This window comes from Folsomia candida, unplaced genomic scaffold (assembly GCF_002217175.1).
Source record: "Folsomia candida strain VU population unplaced genomic scaffold, ASM221717v1 Fcan01_Sc002, whole genome shotgun sequence".
Taxonomy (NCBI): Eukaryota; Metazoa; Arthropoda; class Collembola; order Entomobryomorpha; family Isotomidae; genus Folsomia; species Folsomia candida.
Window position 1 is genome coordinate 18416662 of NW_019091194.1, and position 20317 is coordinate 18436978.

The window sequence follows — 20317 nt, forward strand, 5'->3', positions numbered from 1 at the left end:
GGGTGGAGGTATGTGTGAGGAGGAGGCGCTTATCAGGCAAAATGGCCGGGAACGAGGCTCAGTTGCTCTTTGTAGTTTGACGGAGTGTAGTTGGCTGGCTGTAGGTGCTCGTCTTCGTAGTGTCCAGTTTTATCTACTTGTAGTAGTTTCTCTCTCTCATAACTTTTACATCTTTCTCTCTCTCTCTATCTTCACGTAAAAATATTTTGTTTTGAACCTTTGACATGAGTGAAGACTTAGATTTCGTCGTCAAAATGGACAACTCGGGCAGCGAGGGGGTAATCCAGGCCGAAGTTCCGAACGATCCGGGGTAAGAAATTTGAAATTCAGGGGTCAAAATGATACTCTTTTTGATGTTGATGGTTTTATGCTATGGAGAGATGAGATGATTTTTTATTTTTTGATAAATCTAGGAAAATGTTCATTGGTGGTCTAAGCTGGCAAACTAGTCCTGGTGAGGATAGGAAATAGGAATTTTCTTTTAGAAAGAGGAAAATTTTTTGCAAAAGTGTGAAAATTTGTACTTCTTTTTTGTAGAGAGCTTACGAGATTATTTCAGCAAATTTGGAGAAATCGCGGAAGTTATGGTGATGAAAGATCCAACAACGAGGAGATCCAGGTAAAAATTTTCAAGTGTTTTTTTTTATCTAGAGAAAAAAAAGTTGCGAAAAGTGAAAATCAGCATAAAAATGGTAAAAATATTCAAACTTGTAGAGGTTTCGGCTTTGTCACATTCTCCGATCCATCCGCCGTGGATAAAATATTGGCTCAAGGAACTCATGAATTGGATGGGAAAAAAGTACGTCAATTTCAATATTATCAAGTTTCCCCTCTTTACATGGATAGACATGCACATGCAAATTAGTTCGATGATCATGATAATGATGTCTTCATGCTAATTGTTGCAGATTGATCCTAAAGTTGCATTCCCGAGGAGAGCTCATCCCAAGGTATGCATATCCTTGTTATTGGTTTAGCTTAAAAATTTGCAAGTTTGAAAACTCGATACATTTTTCTTCTCAGATGGTGACTCGGACAAAGAAGATTTTTGTCGGGGGCCTCTCAGCACCCACAACGATTGAGGATGTGCGAACCTACTTTGAACAGTTTGGCCCTATTGAGGATGCCATGCTCATGTTCGACAAGCAAACCAACAGACACAGAGGTACGTACGACACACATGGAATAAAAAGTGTATAAAGTTGTTAGAAAAAAATGATAAGGATAAGAAGTAGAAGAAGAAGAAGAATGAATGAGTTATGATGACATGACATGACTGACAGTGCTGGTGTATATACGTAGTGTGTGTTAGTGGAAAGAGTTCACTTTTAATATAATTCAGTCTCGTGAATGAGATGGAAATTGATCCTCCTGCGTCAATGGATTTCAATTTGGTTATTTTTTATTATTTTTTTTCTAGGCTTTGGATTCGTCACTTTCCAAAATGAAGACGTCGTCGATAAAGTGTGTGAGATCCATTTTCACGAAATCAACAATAAAATGGTAAGTGTACACAGAACAAAAATACAAATTCCATGCCCATTGCCCCACCCGAGTTCGAAATAATTTGAGCCGGATCTACGAAGAAAAGTCCAGTATTTTTTTTCTCGAAATACTACAACACTCTCTCCTCTCTCCTCTACTTACCTCCTCTCACAGACGTCGGGGACTGGTTCTACTCCTACTAACAGTGTTGGGTCCCTTGGTTCACAGGTCGAGTGTAAGAAAGCGCAACCCAAGGAGGTCATGCTCCCCGCAAATCTGGCCAAGGCACGAGCCTCGACATCAACTCGGGCCGCGAGTTATGGTGAGTTTATTCTAATTCCGACCATGAGCGGGGTTACCCATCACCACGCATCCCCTGCCCCCCAACAAACCGCGTCCATCCGCTATACGCCCTATGCAATCCCACTCTCATCATCCGGCAGTGGGGGTGGGGGTGGTCCTAGGAATACGCAACACCACCACATTCTCTCCACTCTGGAGCATGGTCTCGCCCCCTACATGACTACGACGCACCATCATCACCACCACCCCCACCATAAAAACCTCTTTGGCGTCATCGCCGCTGCCAATCACCATGGCAACGTGGCCCACCAGGCTGCCGGCATTACGATTAACCACCCCACCATCGGCCTGACCATGCTCCCCATTCAGACGGTAGGGATTTGAGATAGGGTCGTCACCACACCAGCAGCCAATAACTTTTCCACCACTCCTTACTACAATCTCCTACCTCCAAATATCACCCCCCAGTTCCTCCCCTTCTCCCAGCACCACCACCAACTCTTTCGCTGAACATGAAATAAGTACTCCCAAAAAGCTATAGACAAAACTGGGAGAAATCCCGAATAGGCCTTGTGTGAGGGGCATATTGAGACAAACTTATCAAAAAAAGGGGACAGGACTGCAGACAAGCCATGATTCTGGTCCTCCTCTTCTTCCTTCGCGCACAATAATTCTGAGCCGCCCGTAGTTGTGTCTTATTAAGAAATTAGTCTCGGAAAAATGTAGTCTAGTACAAAAAAGTATAGTATTTTAGGATAGGAAATTAATGGTTTTCCATATACACGTGTATACATATAGTTTCTAGAGGGATCAATCTACTAGTCTGTTACACCGTGAGTGAAATTTAGTGAGATTTTAGTGAGAGATTTATATCTAATTTTTATAAATTAGTTAGTCAGTAAAGTATTAATTCGCCAAAAGAAAAAACCAAATCCATCCGTCTCAAACATACAATATCATGTCGTGACGAAACTGCATTTCTTCGTCCTTCGGCCTATTAGATAGATAGAGACGAACCAGACCAAAAAGGAGGAGGGGGATATCTTTCCGTCAGTCAAGAAATAAAGATGTGATGAAATTCGTATACCTAGAGATAGATTTTAGCTATTTTCTATTCCATTTAGGCCAGTTACTTACAGAAATTCGCTCAATCAACCATTCTTCTTCTTCGCCCATAAGACAAAGCCACTTAACGAAAGACTTATTTCTTACCTAGAAATTTAGCGAGATTTTAATAATATGCAACTCAACGTCAAAAATCGTGCCAAAATTAAAACGAGAACAAATTATACATATCTTTTTATCAGGAAGGTAATAGTAAATATGTAGTGTGATGAAAGTGAATGCATTTTTTCAAGCGTGTAAATATTGTACCTCGAGTTATTAGCAGAGAGGAGAAAAATACAAATGGGATGAGACGAGAGGAGACCACCTTCTGAATATTCAGTTGATAAGAAAAAAATAGAATGAATAATAATAGTTCGTGTAGCAGCTAAAAAAAGGTGACGACGGGTCGTGCGGAAAGGGTGTGATTTTTACGAGGTCAAAAAATTTGAAGCCACCCTTTCCTTGGTTCTCTGTCGAATACTGAATGGATGGTGCATATGGCGGATGCAATGCAGGTTACACATATATTTTTCCAGATATTTTTGTTACTAGAGGAATATTCTAGCCGAGAGGAGTGAGTAGTTTGTAGTCTAGAGGAGAAAGTGTGGGAGAAAGTAGGGAAAGAAATACGACAGATTTTCACATCTAGTGGTTTACACGTAGTTCGTAGTGGTGTAGTGAGTATGGGCTCATAAACAGGACATCATTCATCATATCACGGTCAAATTGTGGCCGGCCGAGAGGACGACAATATTACGTAACGTAAGGACATATGTACATCTCATGAAAAAGTAATGGCTTCTTTACACCCAAGTCTGCATTCCCCACCCGTTAGACTCTAATAATAATGAGAATTTATAGTATTAAAAAGTCCGTGGAGAAATTAGTAGGGAAAATTCAAATGAGAATTATGGTAGTGGCACACCACTCGTAAGATTAAGATTTATTGCTAAATATGCGTCTTCCTCTCGCCTGTATTTATGCATGTCTATTGAAATGCAGGTGGCCTAGTCTCACCTTCCGAGTCAGTTTTAGTCATACTTTTAGCGTACGGAATACATAATCTCATTGAATTTCCCTTGTGCCAGGCCAGTCAAGTGTGAATAAATAAATAGGAGAAGAAGAATCCAGCAGTGAATAATATTTAAGTAAGATGGAGAGATCCTTTTTGAGATTGAGAATGCAATAAGCAACAAATATTTACTATTTACCTATCTCATTAAGACATAAATATGTAGCTAGCTACGTATCTATTTACGTAGAGAATCAGTGAGGTTGAGATTTTAACTGCAGTATGCAAATAATCGTATTTAGGTAGAAGTTAACCATGGTGGTAATTAATCCGTGCCAAAGAAGAATAAATGTACACCTTATCTTTGCAATCATAGGTTTTTTAACGAGGGGAACACATTTTGGTTAAGATTGTGTCTCTTAAAAGAAGCCGGTTTTCTTTTTCTTTCGGGGAAGGAACCATGAAGAGAGGGACTTATTATTTATTCTCTACTTTTCTCGAGCAAGAGGGAAAGTTTTAGTGGTGAAATTTATGGTGAAATCGATCAATAGTCTCACCTCAATTTTTCATCCGGAAAGTCAGCCAGTCTGGATGATTGTGGTTTTGTTACACTTACGTAATAAGGAAGGGGCACTCACTAATTGCGAAAAAGAAGGGGCACGTGGGAATTTGACTGAATTTTTTTCCTTCCATTACTGAAAAGGGAACACAGGCGAGAGAGATTTTATTCATCCGTGCAATTATCCATCCATCCATTCATTTTTTTCTTTGGGAACATACATTTAGGAATTTTTACCCTTAAGGGCAGGTTAAATTTCATGCCATGTTTTTTTTACACATACATATCTTCGTTTAGTCATAGTTTTGTTGTTTTTTTTCTACATTTTTAATTCATATTATGTAAATACGTGTGATTAATAATGTTTTTTTTTCTAGACTTTTGCCACTTCATCGTGTTATTAGTTTGTGGTTTTGCAAGAGAAATATTAAGTGTGTTATTACAAGAGAAAGTTTTAGATCACGTAAATCCATAGCCTGTGTCGTCCTTCTTCGTATAAATCTGTCTCCTAATTATTATTGTCTCACATCTTACGTAAATACGTAGTGTATAAATAATGAAAAGTGTAGATTAAATCTCACTCCTCGTTCTCCTGGTAAAAGTTATATAAACGAGTCTAGAAAAAAAACATCACTAAAATATTGAAAATTTTCACCTTGCATTTCCAGCCCCCTCAAAATTAATAATTTTTCCCTGCGGTCGCACCTTCGTGATGATTTAATTGGCTCTTTTAACTTTCTTTTTCATCTCCACTCATGCCCACCGTCGAGTCGAGTGACTGACGACAAAGCCGACCGCATGACCGCACTCAATTAAATTTTGAGGCAGCAAAGTTTCCACAATTATTTACTTTTCCATCCTAATTGGGCCGAGATGAAGTTTGGTTTTATGCCATAAAGTGGATCATTATTATTATTACGTGTTGAGTGATGGTTTTAAATTAGGCTCGTTTATGTCAACTTTTGTCCCCTCCTTCTTCTCTCCTCAACCTGTTCCTTCTCTCCACAATTGTCCCGAAAAGAACCACAAACCACAAAAATAATACTAATTAGTAAGCGAGACACTATTTTAGGTATGTGTAGATATTCGTCTTCTTCTTCTTCTTCTAACTTGTCGTCCTCTTCTTCTCTTCTTCTTAATTACTCTTTTAGATTGTTAGTTTTGTTGTCCTCCTGCGTATAAGATTGAGTGGTTAAAGAAATCGTAATCTAATAATTATCCTTCTTTTTTTACCAATTATTGAAAACATTCCGTTTAATAACAACTTGTTGTTGGGTAGTAGTACGAGAGAAAGTCTGTAGATTTGTCAGTCGTAATTATTTAACTTGTTGTTCTTGTTCAACGCGGCCATAAAAAAAGTTGTACCGACTTGTGTCGCCGCCTTGTCGAGAGATTCGTACGTACGTATCAATCAGGAAGGAGGCATGGAGAAAGGATGGGGTTTTTGCAAAGTCGGTAACATTGGTCGGTGGGTAATTTTTGATCCGGGGGGAGGGGAATTAATTATTTGTTTTCCTGGGGAATGAATCCTTTCTGCACGGCCCCTTGATTATTAGTTAGTCCTCGGTCGTCCGTATTTACCTACCTTTACCGTAATCTATTAATGTTGTCGTTGCAGTTGTTGTATACTTATGAGTATTATTGATGAGTCGTACTTTTTACTACTACTACTTTTACTACACCTTACACTATGCCTACCTTACTAAAAGCTAAAAAAATCTCTTAGGAATCTTACATATTTTAGTTAGATGGTTTTTGATTATAAAATAATACCTTGCACGAGGGAGGCCTCTCCTCCCCCGGCTCGGCTTAGAGTTAGTCAGTTGTGTATAGAATTTGTTGCGTGGTTGGTCGTTCGGACTTTAATAAATTTGAAATCGGAAACTTATCTTATGTATTTTCTATGGCTTCCTTACTTAATTGTTGTTGTACGTAATTAGCACCAAAAAAAATTTACGGCACGCGAGCATAAATGGATAGGTGCATTGAATCACTTTCACTTCACTCTCACTCTCACCAGCACTTTTCCTCCTTTCTTGTCCTAACATTCCTAACACGACTCGGATTATTGGTCTCTCGTTAAGTGCTTATCATGTCTCAACACGCGGCACTAATAATAATAAACAAACTCCGGGATCACCCTTTTTTAAAGAGCGGCATCTCATAGAGATTAGTTTATTAGTGTGGTTGGTGGGAAGGATGTGGCCTCTGGTTTTTTGGTCAGGATTTTGTCCCACTTTTCCACCTGGGTAATATGTAAGCCAGTTTTTGAGTAAAAATTTGTGAAGGGAAAAAAATTGGTCAAAATTCGCGAAAAAGTCTTCCTTTTTTTGACGGGCTTAAATGTTACTTGCTGGGAAAGTCTGTCCTTTTATGAGAAGGTCGCATCCTTTCTGCACATCCCTTACTTAAAATAGATGTAAAATTAATACTCGTAGTATTACAATAACAGGACTAATTACGAAGGATAGCCAATTTAGATTAGACTCAATTTCCAGCATATTTCCGTCCCCTACTAAAATTAGCACCATTTCTCGAAGGAATTTGCATATGAGAGGAGGCACGACTGGAGGAAAAGTGTCATCCACCCATCGAACACTTCTGTAGCGTAGCATAGCCCATCATATGAACATGTTTGAAAATAATTCATATATATTTGACTATATTTTTCTCTCTTGTTCCCTTTTTTCTATGCCGCTCGCACTTAATAGATTTAATGTGGTCTTTGGGAGCGTTGCCTGATGGTATGTCAACATAATTGAAACTGGTTTGATATTTTTGGACCGTGTGTCGTCGTCGTACGTGTGTGTGTGTTTGTGTGTGGTTAATATATGCTCGTCGTCGTCCTCCTCTTCCAAAGAGGAACATACAATGCCGTCGTGTATTCATTAGAGAGAAACAGAGAGAGAGAGCGAGCAAGGGAAAAAATGCTTCTCATTTTCATACGTTTTTAACTCCCATCCATAACTATTAATACTCTCATCGTACGTATCGTGGTTGGTGGGGTGAGTGGTATTTAAATATGTAGCATCGGCCGGTGTGTGTTTGACTGACTGTGCGAGAAGTCAGTTAAGTAGTAAGTTAGTTTTTTTCAAAGATGAAGATAACCCCACGAGAAGAAGAAGAAGGTAGGTTTCGTTCTGCGCCGAGAGAAAGAAACCAATCGAGTCCCGGAAGCAGATGTTTGGTCGTAACTGCCAACTTTGTGACAGCTCTTTCAAATCCGAGTTATTCGAATAATGATAATTATCATGGCTCGGGGGGAGGGGGGAAAGAGATGAGATGAGAATCTGCACCTGGTCGAAGGGTCCGTAAGAGGGGAGGATGACAAAGATTTGTTCTTTTTTTGGGGGGGAGGAGGGTTAAATATGGAGTTTTTTATACCAGAGTTTTATTTCCTGGAGGAGGAACAGGTAAATTTGTGCAAATTATTAATTTTGCGGAATAGTCGCAAATATGTAGGACAGTAATAAGTTTTTGGTTTTGGTCTAGTCTAGTCTAGTGCGTATTGTTTTTTTGGGGGTGTGGGGTGCTTATCCTGGAATTGGGTAGGGATCTGAAGATGAAGATGACATTCTTTTAGTAGCAATTTATAGATAGAATTCTAGTCTTAGTCGAAATGTTGGTGTCGTTCCTTATTAGCAAATAGTTTTAATGGGATGGGAGTTGTTAATTATGAAATCTCGTCGCATTACGTCCTTGTTCTCTGTTCTCTCTCTCTCGCACACCGGCCGAGGGGGGGAGGGGAGGAGGACACGAGAATATTAGCCACACGTCACGCCGCCGCCGCCGCCAAAATCCCCTCTTTTTTCGTACTTACTACATACGCTGCGTCGTTTCTCCTCTCTCATTTCTCGCCATGATGATATCGAAATGAACAACTGTCTTAATTTTTTGTTTGCAAAGGTTCCTTTGACGTAAGTAGATGGTTTTGATGTCGGGGCCAGAAAATGAGTTGAAATGACGTATGTAGATCGTACTGGAGGGAGAGGAATTGTGTAGTTATCGCGTAGTGAGCGAAATGCCAAGTAGTGTAGAAAAATAAGGATAATATAAATAAATGTCGTAGTTTGTTGTATGTCTGTGTCTTGTATGTAACGCGGTCTGTGGGATCACACGTGATGTGATTCTTCTAGTTTTTTTCCCCCCTCGCTTATAATACCTAATAGTTTATGCATATGAAAACCTTTTAATTAAGTTTTACCCTTAACTCGTTACTTAAAAAAATTGCATGTTGTTTGTTTTTCCCCTTTTTTCGTTTAACCGCATCAAAACGGCAAAGCTATTTTCACACTGATTCTGATTACCTGACTCTAATAATTGTTTATTGTACGGCACGCTAGCTAATACAGGATGAAATGACGACGATATGTGCACTTACTTGTTTGTAGAGTGTGAAGTGTGGTGAGAGCTTATACGAATTTTTGACTTTTTATTATTTTTTTTATTATTTACTACTTGACTTGAGCCAACTTTTCCATCAAGATTTGTTGGGCTGGTGCATAAAGGATGCCATTTTTTGAGGGAGGGGGATAGAAGATCCTTTATGCCCGCATACGAGATTTTCCTTAGTTAGCCACCGGTTGTTTCATTTCACGTCTTAGGAGAGGATGCAAATAGGCCACAAAAACAGGAATAACTGTGACACGATAATTTCTAAATAAGGCGACGACTCCGACAAAAAAAGAATCTGTTGTGAAAAGAGTTTTGATTTGATGCGTGAACAGAACCTCCGACCCGGTCGACGTGGTTGTATTGTTTCATAAATTTGTCTTGTTCTCGTCTGTTGTCCTCCTTACTTAATTTTTGTTACTTAATCCCCGCTAACAAAATCCTACCAGAGAAAAAAATAATCCCCCTTTTTTCCCATGTATGGTCTCCCAGCTAAAAAAAATGAGTACGTATACGTAGGACACATCTTGTCTATTATATTGCCTGCATCGCTGCTTATAAATATGTGGAAAAAGCGCGGCGGCCGTGTATACCACGCGGTCGCTAAATGTCTCTCCGTATAGAATTTAGTAGTGAAAGTATTGCTGAAAAATAAAACTAATTTATGTGTCTCCAATTTCCTCCAGGTTTTCCCACGGCGGCATACGCAGCGTACGCCGCGACCGGGCGTGGGTACTCAGGATACGCAGGATTCGGCCTCCCCTACCCGACAGGTACTCCTTTATGTCTACCTTATCCCATCGACTGTCTGTACTCTATGAAACTGTGAACACATAAAATTCGTTCCGCATTTCTTGGATGAATCTCACTCTTCTTCCCCTTCTTCTCCTCCTTGAAGCACGACACCGCGTGACAAGACAAGACGACGAGTCATTCATAATACGTACCGTTTTACACACTTACCTAAATGTATAACCAGAAGGTATCGAAAGAAAGGGAGCATTTTTATCATAATTCTATTACCACGCACGACGGGGGGGTTGTTTTCTAGTCCGATTGTTGTTAGTCCATAATTTTGGAAATATGATGTACATCGTGTCGTCTTGCTTGCCCGGAGAGGAATTGAGACGACAAAGACAGTATTTTAATCGTGGGAGGAGGGGTTCGTTTTTAGTGAGATTTTTTTGATAAAAATTAAAAATAACGAGGAAAGATGGGTACAAATTGTGTCAAACAAGGAGTCACTTTTTTTAAAGGGGGGATTTTTTTTAAACAAATGAATGCGTTCTACAAAGAAAGACTTTTGTTGGGATTTTTTCTTTTGTAACGGGGGAGATTATGAGAAAAAGATGAGATGATAATTTTATTTTGAAATATAAATGCCTCCTCGTCACGCAGGTATTTATTTATCATAAATACGATGACTACATAGTCTTCCTGAGAAATGTATGTATACTATATGCGACGTGGAATAAGTAGGGTTAGGAATTGTTATATTAGTTATGTATTCCCTGGTGGTGGTGGTGGTGGTGTAAAAAGGGGGGTTTAATCATTAGTGAGTGAGCATTTTTTTCTGGACATCCTGCATCCTCTCTTCTACTTACATCTTGAAGGTTGGTTTGGTTTCGTCTTAATTTTCTGGTTAAGTAGTTTGGTCGATTTGGTGGTGGGTCGTAAAAATATTCCAATATTTCCTATGCAACGACTACTTCTTGGGGGTGTCCGTACATACGTTGAGGAGTTTGGCCTAATGGTGGTTAAAAGAAGAAGGGGATTTTTTTGGATGCTGTATACTCGTACGTACAAATTATTATGCGAGTACATATACGAGTTGGTTGGAAGTCGATTATTATGATCCTGATCTCCTCGAATTCTCCATGTGTGCATTAATTAGTTTGTTGATGGTCACGTGGTCTGACACGTACGTACGTACGTACATAACTCGTCGTATGTGTCAAGTGTTTGTTTGTTGGCGTTAAATTGATTTTATAGGCAATTCCGTGTACTTACTCTCTCTCTTGATTTCACATTTTATGTACACAGTGAAATGCCACACCATTTGTTGCGACGGCGGAGAGGGAGAGAGAAGAACAGAACACAGGTTTAAAATAGACACGACAACACAATACTTTTGATTTACATATGTACATACGGAATGGAATGGTGTGGCATGGCATTATTGTGGTTTAAACTAAATCCCGCTTGGCAAACAAAGTTTTTTTTGTCGGTCTGTGTCACAATTGAGCCCTAACATTTCACATAACTCATCCGGGTGGATATCTTCTCTGCGAAAAGAAGAGAAAAAAAAGATTCGAGTGACAAGGTACAAAGTAAAACGGTCTTCTGCTCATTATTACACATACCCCCCTTAAATGCATCTCGGTGCAGATTGGATCTGCATCTGTGTCTACGTACGGACGTACCTCACCCGCTGCTGCACTCTCCGGAAATAAATTGGTACAGATAAGAACAAGAGAGAGAGAGAGGATGCAGTACAAAAAATATGGATGGGTTTCTTCTCTCCTTCTTTAATTACGTCTGCGGGTGGGAGTCGAGACACGTAATTAATGGACACCCCTTAAAAAAAGAGGCGAACTCTGGGTTCTTTCTTGTACAGAGCCAAAATTTGGAAGGCTGGGAACAGGCGGACGGACATATTTTAGCAGAGTGCAGGATTTATAAGTGGTTGCATTAGTACTTTGCCAACCAACACGTGAAGTGATGTTTTCTATCTATTCATAATTTTCTATATCCCATTTAACACACGGGCAGAGAGACAGAGAGAAGAGAGTAATATGCAAACCGCTTAGAACTATGCCGACTAAAAATATATCCATTATGTGACGTCAGACAGGAGAGAGAGAGAACTTTGTGGTGCGTCAAAGTATGAGGACAAATTTCAAACGTGACCCAAGCAAAGGAATAAAAATGATTTGTCAAGTTGCAGGCCGGGCAGGAGGGATGTGAATCTGGGTCAAAAAAGGTCTTCAGGTTCTTCGTCTCTAACGAGATAACGAGTTTGTGATACATCACATTTACCACGGTGAGAGCACGTTTCCCTCAAGCCGGTCAAGGAAGGAAGGGAATTTTTTTAGACTAGAAAATCGTTACCGTAGTCATTTCCTAGAAGTTTTAGAAGAGAGAAAGAAGGGGAAAATATGTATGTAGCATTTCTTCGCGTAGTCGGTTGGTGTCACAATCAATAGTAGCTTATGTACGTAGGTAGGAGTAGGTAGGGGGCATTATTGGTAAATATTTAGTGGACGACGACTTAATTTTAGGCGAGTATTGTAAGATGAAGATATCCTCGTCCTACTGCTTTCTCCTCCTCCTTGTTCTTCTTCCGGGGCGATGAAACAAATCAGAATCCAAGTTAATCATGTGGAGACAATCTTCATACATAAAATATGATATCGATCTCTTCGGCCGGTTATTGATTGATTGCTAGATAGATAGATAGATGTGTATGTGTGTGTGTGTAGGTAATGATGATTGACGACCTATTTACTACATGGAGGCATTGTAATAATCATAATAGGGGTAAAAATAGGTAGGACGTAGCGGGGCATAAAATTTATTCGGTTTTTCTTACCAAATCATAAACAGTCGCGTGCGTGACGGAAAGTATTAGAGTGGTCGTGCGGGGAGGATGTGGCGTCTCTTTTTTGACGGGGTCAGGCCGTTTCGGTGGATCACATCCTTTCTGCGAGGCCTTTAAGGCGAGGGTTGTGGGTGTGTTGATCATGTCGTAATTCTGAGATTTGTGGAAATAAGGTTACGTACGTAGATTTGCGCATGTAGCATCCCAGAGATGAAAGTAAGGCTCTCTGACTCTGAGGGTGGTCTGTAATACGGATTATTGCATAATTTCGCGAGCTCCACGTGGTCGAAAAGTTCTTATACATTTTACCCATCCATTATTTATACGTTGCACCCTTTGATGCACAAATAATGAAATTTAGCCAGCCTACGAGGATGCAAAATTCGAAATATTTCATCTCTCTCTCTCATGGGTGAAAGAATTTCGCAATCAGTTTCTTTGATAAGGACGACGGCGACGACGACAACGTGTGGGTGGGTGGGTGGAGGTCTCTGCCTTTTCTGCCAAATTTAGCCACTTTGTTGTACGAAAGAATTTTTAATTTGGGTAAAATCCGATCGTCTTTTGTCATTTTTTAAATTTATCTTTCCAAGAATTGAAACGGTTTGATTACTTTCTTTTTTCTTTTTGAGGAGAAAATTGATTTTTAACGGCACATTTTTCTTCAACATATCATGATCCCATTTATTCATTCCTTTTTTGATGGCAGAATTGGAAATTGTGCATTAATTTATATGCTGGCAATGCGGACGTATTTTATTTTATTTAAGGAGTGTCCCGTAAATAACTGTGCAGTTTTAAGGTTTGAAGGGATTAAGAAAAATGCTGATTTATTTGTGTTCCAATGTAAATTACTATTGAGTTACATGATTATGAATACTTGTAAAAAAATGGTAACTCTATCTATACTGCTTGAGACTAAAAATGACACGACGAGATAAGCAAGCTTTCTCAAACCGTGTTGTTCACATCGTCTTCGACAAATTTTGGCACGAAGGAAAATAAACCCAGAATTAAAACTGTACAGCTACTTATTCGACACTCCATAATTATTCTTGAGAATCTCATAATTAAACAAGGAGCAAAAAAAACTAAGGGAATCTAGTCGTGCAAAACAAAAAAAAACACCAATCACACACACAGGGGGAAAATTCTAGTAAAAAAATGAACCCATCATCAACTCATACTTACAAACTTGTCGCATGAGAAAGACTGCCTTTTTCTACCAGTCATTGATTTACAAAATAAATAGATACATCGATTCAGATGACGTGATGAGAAATAATTTTTAAGAATTTTTTTAAGTGAGAAAAAAACTTGATCCTACATAAATATTTACTAAAATAAGATACTTAATGAACGACGGGATAAAAAAAAATCAACCAAATGGTGATAATTTTTTTCTCTTCGACACAATTTTTCTCACGTCAAGATTTGTAACCCGTGTAACCTTTGTAAAACTTGGGAGGAACAAAGAAAGAAAAAAAGATCTGACAAAAATACCACTTTATGAATATTTTTTATTTTAAGTTTTGTTAGCATTCTCCCAAAATTTCCAAAGTTTCCACGGCTTACAAACCCTGGTGCGAAGGCTAAACTAAATAAAGAAATAAATAAATAAACATACCAGTAAAGTCTTCACGAAATTTAATCGAGGAGACGACGATATAAAATTCTATAATTTTTTAACTCTGAAATGCAAACTGAAATGTGAAACTTTTTTGAGTTTTTTGTTTCCCACGAGAAAAGAGAAAAAGGAAGAAAGAAAGAAAGAAAGATTTAGTCAAATTAGCTAATTTTAAGGAAAAGAAGAAGAAGAATTGAATCTATACAAACAAATATTGATCAACATGGCAATAATTTATTACGTGGTGAAGATGAAGTTATAAAAATATTTGGATACGATGATGACGATAATAATAAATATTTAGTATTTAATAATCTAAATAATTTACTATTAATGATTATCTAAATAATGATATAACAATAATTACATGATAAGTATATACCGTTAAGAAGAAGAAGAGGGGGGAAGAAAAAAATACATGAAAAAAGTGGTGTTTTTATTAAAGGCTGCTCTTCTTTGTATGTGATGAGAGGAAAAAGACAAAATGATGATGCAGTAAATAAAAAAATGAATAAAATGTCAAACCAGAGAGACAGACTGGTCGGCTGAGTGTGTGTGCGTGTAAATATTTTTAAAAAGTATGTATGTATGTATCCTGCCCCCACGTCGCTTAATTAGTCGCTATTTTATTCTGGGGGGAGGGGAATGTTCGAATTTTAAGCAGGAAAAAGTGATGGAGAGAGCTTCATCACGTGTCGATAATGGATTTTGATGCTCTTCGGATATGTTTGACTCCACATTTGCGCCCACTGAAAAGGGCGAAAGAAAACGGAAAACACGGTTTTTGCTCATCCAAACCTTTATCAAAAATCCGATTTTGATCTGATTTCGATAATATTCGAGACCCTAGATTATTGTTTTATCATATTAAACTTGATTTAATTATCAAAAAATCTGTTATCGTCAAGTGGTGAAGTGAAGCTTTAAATTCATGAGTAAAATCGTTAAAAACTAAGGTTCGCCAGGAATATATAAATATTTTGTAGTGGTGAAATTATACACATTTGTTAACACTTGTTCACCTGAATATCTTACTTATTCCACTCCACATTTTGACCTAGCAGGGTGATTAAGAGGCGTGGTGGGTGAGAGGAGTGTATATGTACATACGATCTATCTATCATACGCATCTTTCTATACTTACTCTTTCATGAGGACGGAAAAATTAGCGAGTTCTCATGTGCAAAAAACTAGTTGAGTAGTAAAAAAAATCTGGCATCGTACATATTTTATTCTAGTTTTACACTTAATACTTATCAAATTCTAGGATCATGATGATTATGTATTAGCGCTGTGTAGTCCTTTTTTGTGGTGGTGTCCATCTCTGTGTAAAATATTTGTCTCTCGTCTCTCCACTATTTTAAAAAAGAAATGCAGCAGTTCGCCCGTTCCAGGAAGAGAGAGTAGTTTTGCCATATTTCTTGTCCAACCGATGTTTCCATGAAGTGGGGGTGGTGGTGGTGACAGTTTTTAGCACCCGAACAGAAGGACCCCCCCCTGCCCCTGCGAGGGAGCCATAATCCATCCATCCATCCATCCATAGGCCAGGTCTGTCATTCCCCTTTTTCAGAAACTTCTTACTTGTTGTGCGCCGCAATAGTGTAGCAAAATTTACCAGCGAACGATGGAGGAAACGGCTTGAATGGAGTGATAAGAGCGATCCAAGTAAACACAAATGGGCGGGAGGAGGCGGCCAGTAATTAAAATGCCCACATTCATTTCTATACTGCAGCAGAGATTAAATTTAATCGAGTAATTAAACGCAGATCAGCAAGGCAGAGGCAGACGCAGAAAGAGCGAGAGAGAGAGAGAGAGAGTGAGAAATTTAAATTGAAAAAGGGACCAGTTGGAAATTTAACTTAAAAAAAATAAAATTCTTTATTCTTTTTTCCTCTCCGTTTTTGTCACTCCCACAAGAAATTTCTGAAATTGTTGTGTAAAAAAAAGCCTGAAAAGTAGAAGTAGCAGATTAAAATGAAAAAAGTGTGTTCTTTTTCTCCTTTATTAGCTACGTATCGTATGTATAATTATTTTGTTAGTTGCATAATTTCCTATGCCACGAGTAGTATAATAATGTTCTTGTGTGTCGTTTAGTTTGCCATTTTTGTGTCTGCCTTTTCTTCTTCGGCGTGTGCTCTAGTTGTAGAAAACGAAAGGGTGTGCAGTAGAATAGGTCAACAACGACGTGCCTGGAGAGAGAGAGAGAGAGAGAGAGTTTTAGTTAATTGGTTCCTGGGAGCATTTTAGTCGGAAAAGAGTTAAATTGGCAGCTTTTGTTCATATTTCTCCTCCTCGTCCTCCTCCTCCTGCTGCTGCTGCTGCTCTGTTAATTATTCCAGAGGACACTATTTTTATCAGGGTTCCGTGTTTTTCTTGGGTGGGGACGAGTTAGATAGATTTCTGTGTCTTTCTCTTGAATATGCTGCCCGAGAAATAGGATTTCTTAGAAAACAACTTTTTGTGAACCCTATGGTTTTAATCGTGGCTATTGTTCTTCCTTCTTACTTAACCACCACCACTATTAATTGAGAACGAGCGAGTAATCGTCGTCCTAAATGTATTTTGTGTCTGTCTGTGTGTGTGTTTTCGTGTATGTGTACATATGTATTTCTGTGACGTCGGTCTTCTCTAGTTTTTTGTGTATGTATTACTACTACCACTAATAGTTAATAATTCTGTCGGAAAACGTGACCTAGGTTGACCTCAGAGGACAATTTCATTCCTTCTTAGGAGGAGAGTTACTTACTTGTTAAAAAAGAGTAGTCATTTTTGTGCCATACAATTAATGAAAGGTCCCCTCGTACTTGATGACCTTTTAATAAATCCAGTCGTCCAAGGATAATAACAATATATCGAAATGAACGCCTTCAAAAGCAGCAGTCTGTGTGTAGATATTTCTTTTTGCTCCAATCCGTTCCACTATTTCGCTCCGTTTGTGTTTTTCCCGTGGCTGAAAGTGAAGTTTTTTATACGTACGTGATTCCGTGACGAAAGACACTTAATACAAGCTCGTCCCCAGTATTTTAGCCAGATAGAGAGGTGTGCGGGAAGGACGCGACTTTTTTGACGGGGTAAGGCCACTACAGAAAATGGGGGTCACCTCCTCCCCGCACAGCCCCGGAGAGAGAAAGTGGTCTCACAATCTCAGTCTTCCCGAGAGAGTGAAAGTGTCATCTCAGGCCGGTAACATGTCATTGAATTGACATTTACGTAACTACTCGTGTCATGGTTGGTTCATTTTTAGTACGAGTTTTAACAGCATCGAACCCCCATTATTATTTACTCTGGTGGAGATTTTATGACGTTTTTCCTACCCATTTTGTCTAATAGTTATCTATATCTCATCCCGTCGCCGCTTCTTGTTTTACGCGAGACAAGGGTAATTATTACCGAGAAGGGAAAGGTGTACAGTATGAGAGAGAGAGAGAGAGATCGTAAAAGTGAGACGAGTTACATACTTATCTCCCCGGTCGTAAATAGGTAGAGTTTTTTTTCGAGGAAAAAGTAGGTTGTTCATTTTTTTGAGGGAAAATTCTATAAATCTCGACACCCATAATTCCCGTGGTCAGCCTTGTTTATTTTGTGGGGAAAGTGGGTGTTTGTCGAATTAGTGAGAGCAGCAGTATGAAGGAAGGAAGGAAGAGCAGCAGCAGCAGCAGCAGCAGATGCTCCCCTCGGAGGAGAGAAAGTTCTTCTTACGTAACGTGATTACTATAGATGTGCCTCCATCCAGTGGGACACTTGTACTTGTTAATTGACTAATGCTTGCAGGAGCATCATCGCATCGCATCGCATCTATAAAAGGAGCGGGAAATATGGGAAAATCCTCCCTGGCAAGTTATCCACTAGTCTTCTTCTTCTTGTACTCTCTCATAAATAACAGATGAATAAAATAGTGTCGTACTTTATTAGTAGTGGATCTCTAGTTGATAGTCGTCCTTCGTGGTGGTGGTTAGTGTGTCGGTTGGGTGGTATTTATTATTAGTTAAGTATATTTACTTTACTGACTCTTTTAGCTTTACTCACACTCTTGTATTGTTACATTAGAGAGAGAGAGAGAGAGATACATACTTACTCTTATACTGACTGACCAAAAGAAGGGGGGCAGTGCAGGGAGGTCGTCGTGTTGTCTCAATTTGACCCCATTTCTAATCTGAATCCCCTCAGAAAAAGAGAGAACGAGACCGACCAGGATACGACATCCTCCCTGCACACCGTCCGACTCAGGAGTGGATTGAATAATAAAATAGTTTGGTAGTAGAGAAGAGTTGATAATAAAAAAATATGGGGATTATATAGTCGTTATTTACGTAGCGTTAGCGTGTCGTGGTGGTGAAGTTGTAAAACTAATTTTCTCCGGGGCACGATGAGAATACCACACCCACTTCGACGATGATGATGGCGACGAGGACGACGGATTTGAGACATAGTGTGCATGCTGCTTGTGGTTAATTAAAACTAGACGAGTCGTGGGTTTGATATAACGCTTGGTCACTACTCTTGCGTAGCGAATATTGTTGTGTGTGTTATTATTAATTAATTAATTAATTATTCTAGTCAATGTACTGATCGGTCGTTACTTAGATGAGGACGGAAACACGAGTACTTTAGTTTCCGTTGGAGAGAGAAATCTAGCTTTTTGGCTGACTCGGGTTGTGGACGAGTTTGAAATTTGAGTCTATTTTAATTTGCAGGGTTTCCCAACTACGGCTACTTTCCAGCAGCACCGGTGCCTACGGGAAATTCCAATGCGGCTGAGAGGGCCAGCTTGGCGTCAGGATATTACGACTATGCACAAGTAAGTTCATTTCCAGGGTGGCAGACTGACACGCCCTGGCTCAAGTTAGGCCAGCTCACGTCAAGAGGGAGAAAGTTGTGGGGAAACATTTATTTTATGTAGACGAAGTAACTACGAGTTTGAGATGGTTTTTTGAAGCAAATTATGGTAGAAATAAAAAAAAAATTGGGCATGCTCACGTCAAGAGAGAGAAATTTGAGCGAAGAAACTTAATTTATGTACATTAATGAGTTTGACATGGTTTTCTGAGACAAATTATTATAAAAATTTGCAAGATTTCGGCATAACAAGAGAGAAAGTTGTGCGAAAAAATCATGTAGACGAAGTAATCCCGAGTTTGAGGCAGTTTTCCGAGGCAACTTATAAAAAAAAAATTTGCAAAATTTCGGCATTCGAGAAAAATTTGTGCAAAAAATTGAACGTATTTCTTGTCCTTAGAACTGCAAGGGTCAAATGACGGCGAACAACCTGCTGGACAAGAACGGTCCCTCCATGTCTGAGAACTGGTTGGAGGGTGCGATTGGGGAGGATGTCCTGCACATTGTCAAGTCTCTCCCGTCGACGCGGGTGTACCCCACGCCCAACTCGCCGCAACCCATGGACATCTACGGTCCGGGGAGTGACGGGGTGGGCTACGTCCAAACCACGTCTCCACAGCCTTCCGGTTTCCCAACTCTGGGCGTTTCACGGGTTAGTGTTTTGTGCGCCCTTCTCAAAACGCTCTAGATGTCGGCTACCAGTTTCGTACTTATTTATTTTTATTTTTTTCGCAAACTACCTCCGGCGCTATTATTTTATTTTCTCAACTAGTGTGTCGGTTTGTCCTGTACGCTTAAATTTGTTCCTATTTTCCCAGGGAGTCATTTTTTGTAGTCAGTTCTTCGTCAAGAGGATAGAGAGAAATAACAATCAGTCATTTTTTCACCTCAGTGTTTTTTTCTCAATAATCATCCTCGCAATTTTAATCAGTCGTATTTTTTTAGAAGCAAGAAAGGTAATCATTTTAATGTGATATTAATATTAGGATTGTAAGTGAATCTCCGTTTTTTATGTATGACTTGATCACCGAGTAATAAAACTTTTTTGTATGTAGCATAATACATTTTTTTGAAATATTGCCAATTTTTTTAGAAAACAATCCTCCCATAAATCTACCCAGTTTGCTGCTTGACTTACTTACCTTATGTAAATATTTATCGTTTGGCCATAGTTTTGTTTTCCATGCAGCTTGGCGTGTCGTTGTTGTTAATGATGCCTGATTTGCATAAAAAATGTCCGGGGTGCCAAAGTGCTCACTCATTCACCTTGTTTTCAGGGACCCTTGATACCTGCCGCATTTACGAATGGATACCACTAAAAAAATTGGAGAGAGTCTCATTTCGTGCATCATCCCATAAGTAAAAAAAAACATTATCATTTAGGAGAGAGGAGAC

At 39.1% G+C, this 20317-nt stretch overlaps 1 protein-coding gene across 4 annotated transcripts; it reads left to right on the plus strand.

Annotated features, from left to right (window-relative positions):
* The first annotated feature begins 56 nt into the window (after nucleotides 1–56).
* On the plus strand, nucleotides 57–19984 carry LOC110844880 (RNA-binding protein Musashi homolog Rbp6). 4 transcript variants are annotated; one of them, XM_035847439.1, is made up of 12 exons: nucleotides 57–310; nucleotides 414–454; nucleotides 538–619; nucleotides 715–799; nucleotides 909–950; nucleotides 1024–1165; nucleotides 1421–1503; nucleotides 1660–1807; nucleotides 7178–7210; nucleotides 9545–9631; nucleotides 18781–18884; nucleotides 19323–19984. In XM_035847439.1, exons 1-12 carry the CDS (start codon nucleotides 225–227, stop codon nucleotides 19608–19610), a joined length of 1221 nt encoding a protein of 406 aa, XP_035703332.1. In that variant the 5' UTR covers nucleotides 57–224; the 3' UTR covers nucleotides 19611–19984. The 4 variants fall into 4 exon arrangements, with proteins under 4 accessions (XP_035703332.1, XP_035703333.1, XP_021946898.1 ...); XM_035847440.1 differs by having other exon boundaries at nucleotides 1714–1807; XM_022091206.2 differs by lacking the exon at nucleotides 7178–7210 and having other exon boundaries at nucleotides 58–310.
* Nucleotides 19985–20317: the final 333 nt, after the last annotated feature.

Coding starts and splice junctions, on each gene's coding strand:
- LOC110844880 (XM_035847439.1), top strand. CDS start 225: ATGAGTGAAGACTTAGATTTCGTCGTCAAAATGGACAACTCGGGCAGC. Junction 1,166..1,420: donor GCAAACCAACAGACACAGAG/GTACGTACGACA, acceptor TTTTTTTTCTAG/GCTTTGGATTCGTCACTTTC. Junction 1,808..7,177: donor AACTCGGGCCGCGAGTTATG/GTGAGTTTATTC, acceptor CGCACTTAATAG/ATTTAATGTGGTCTTTGGGA.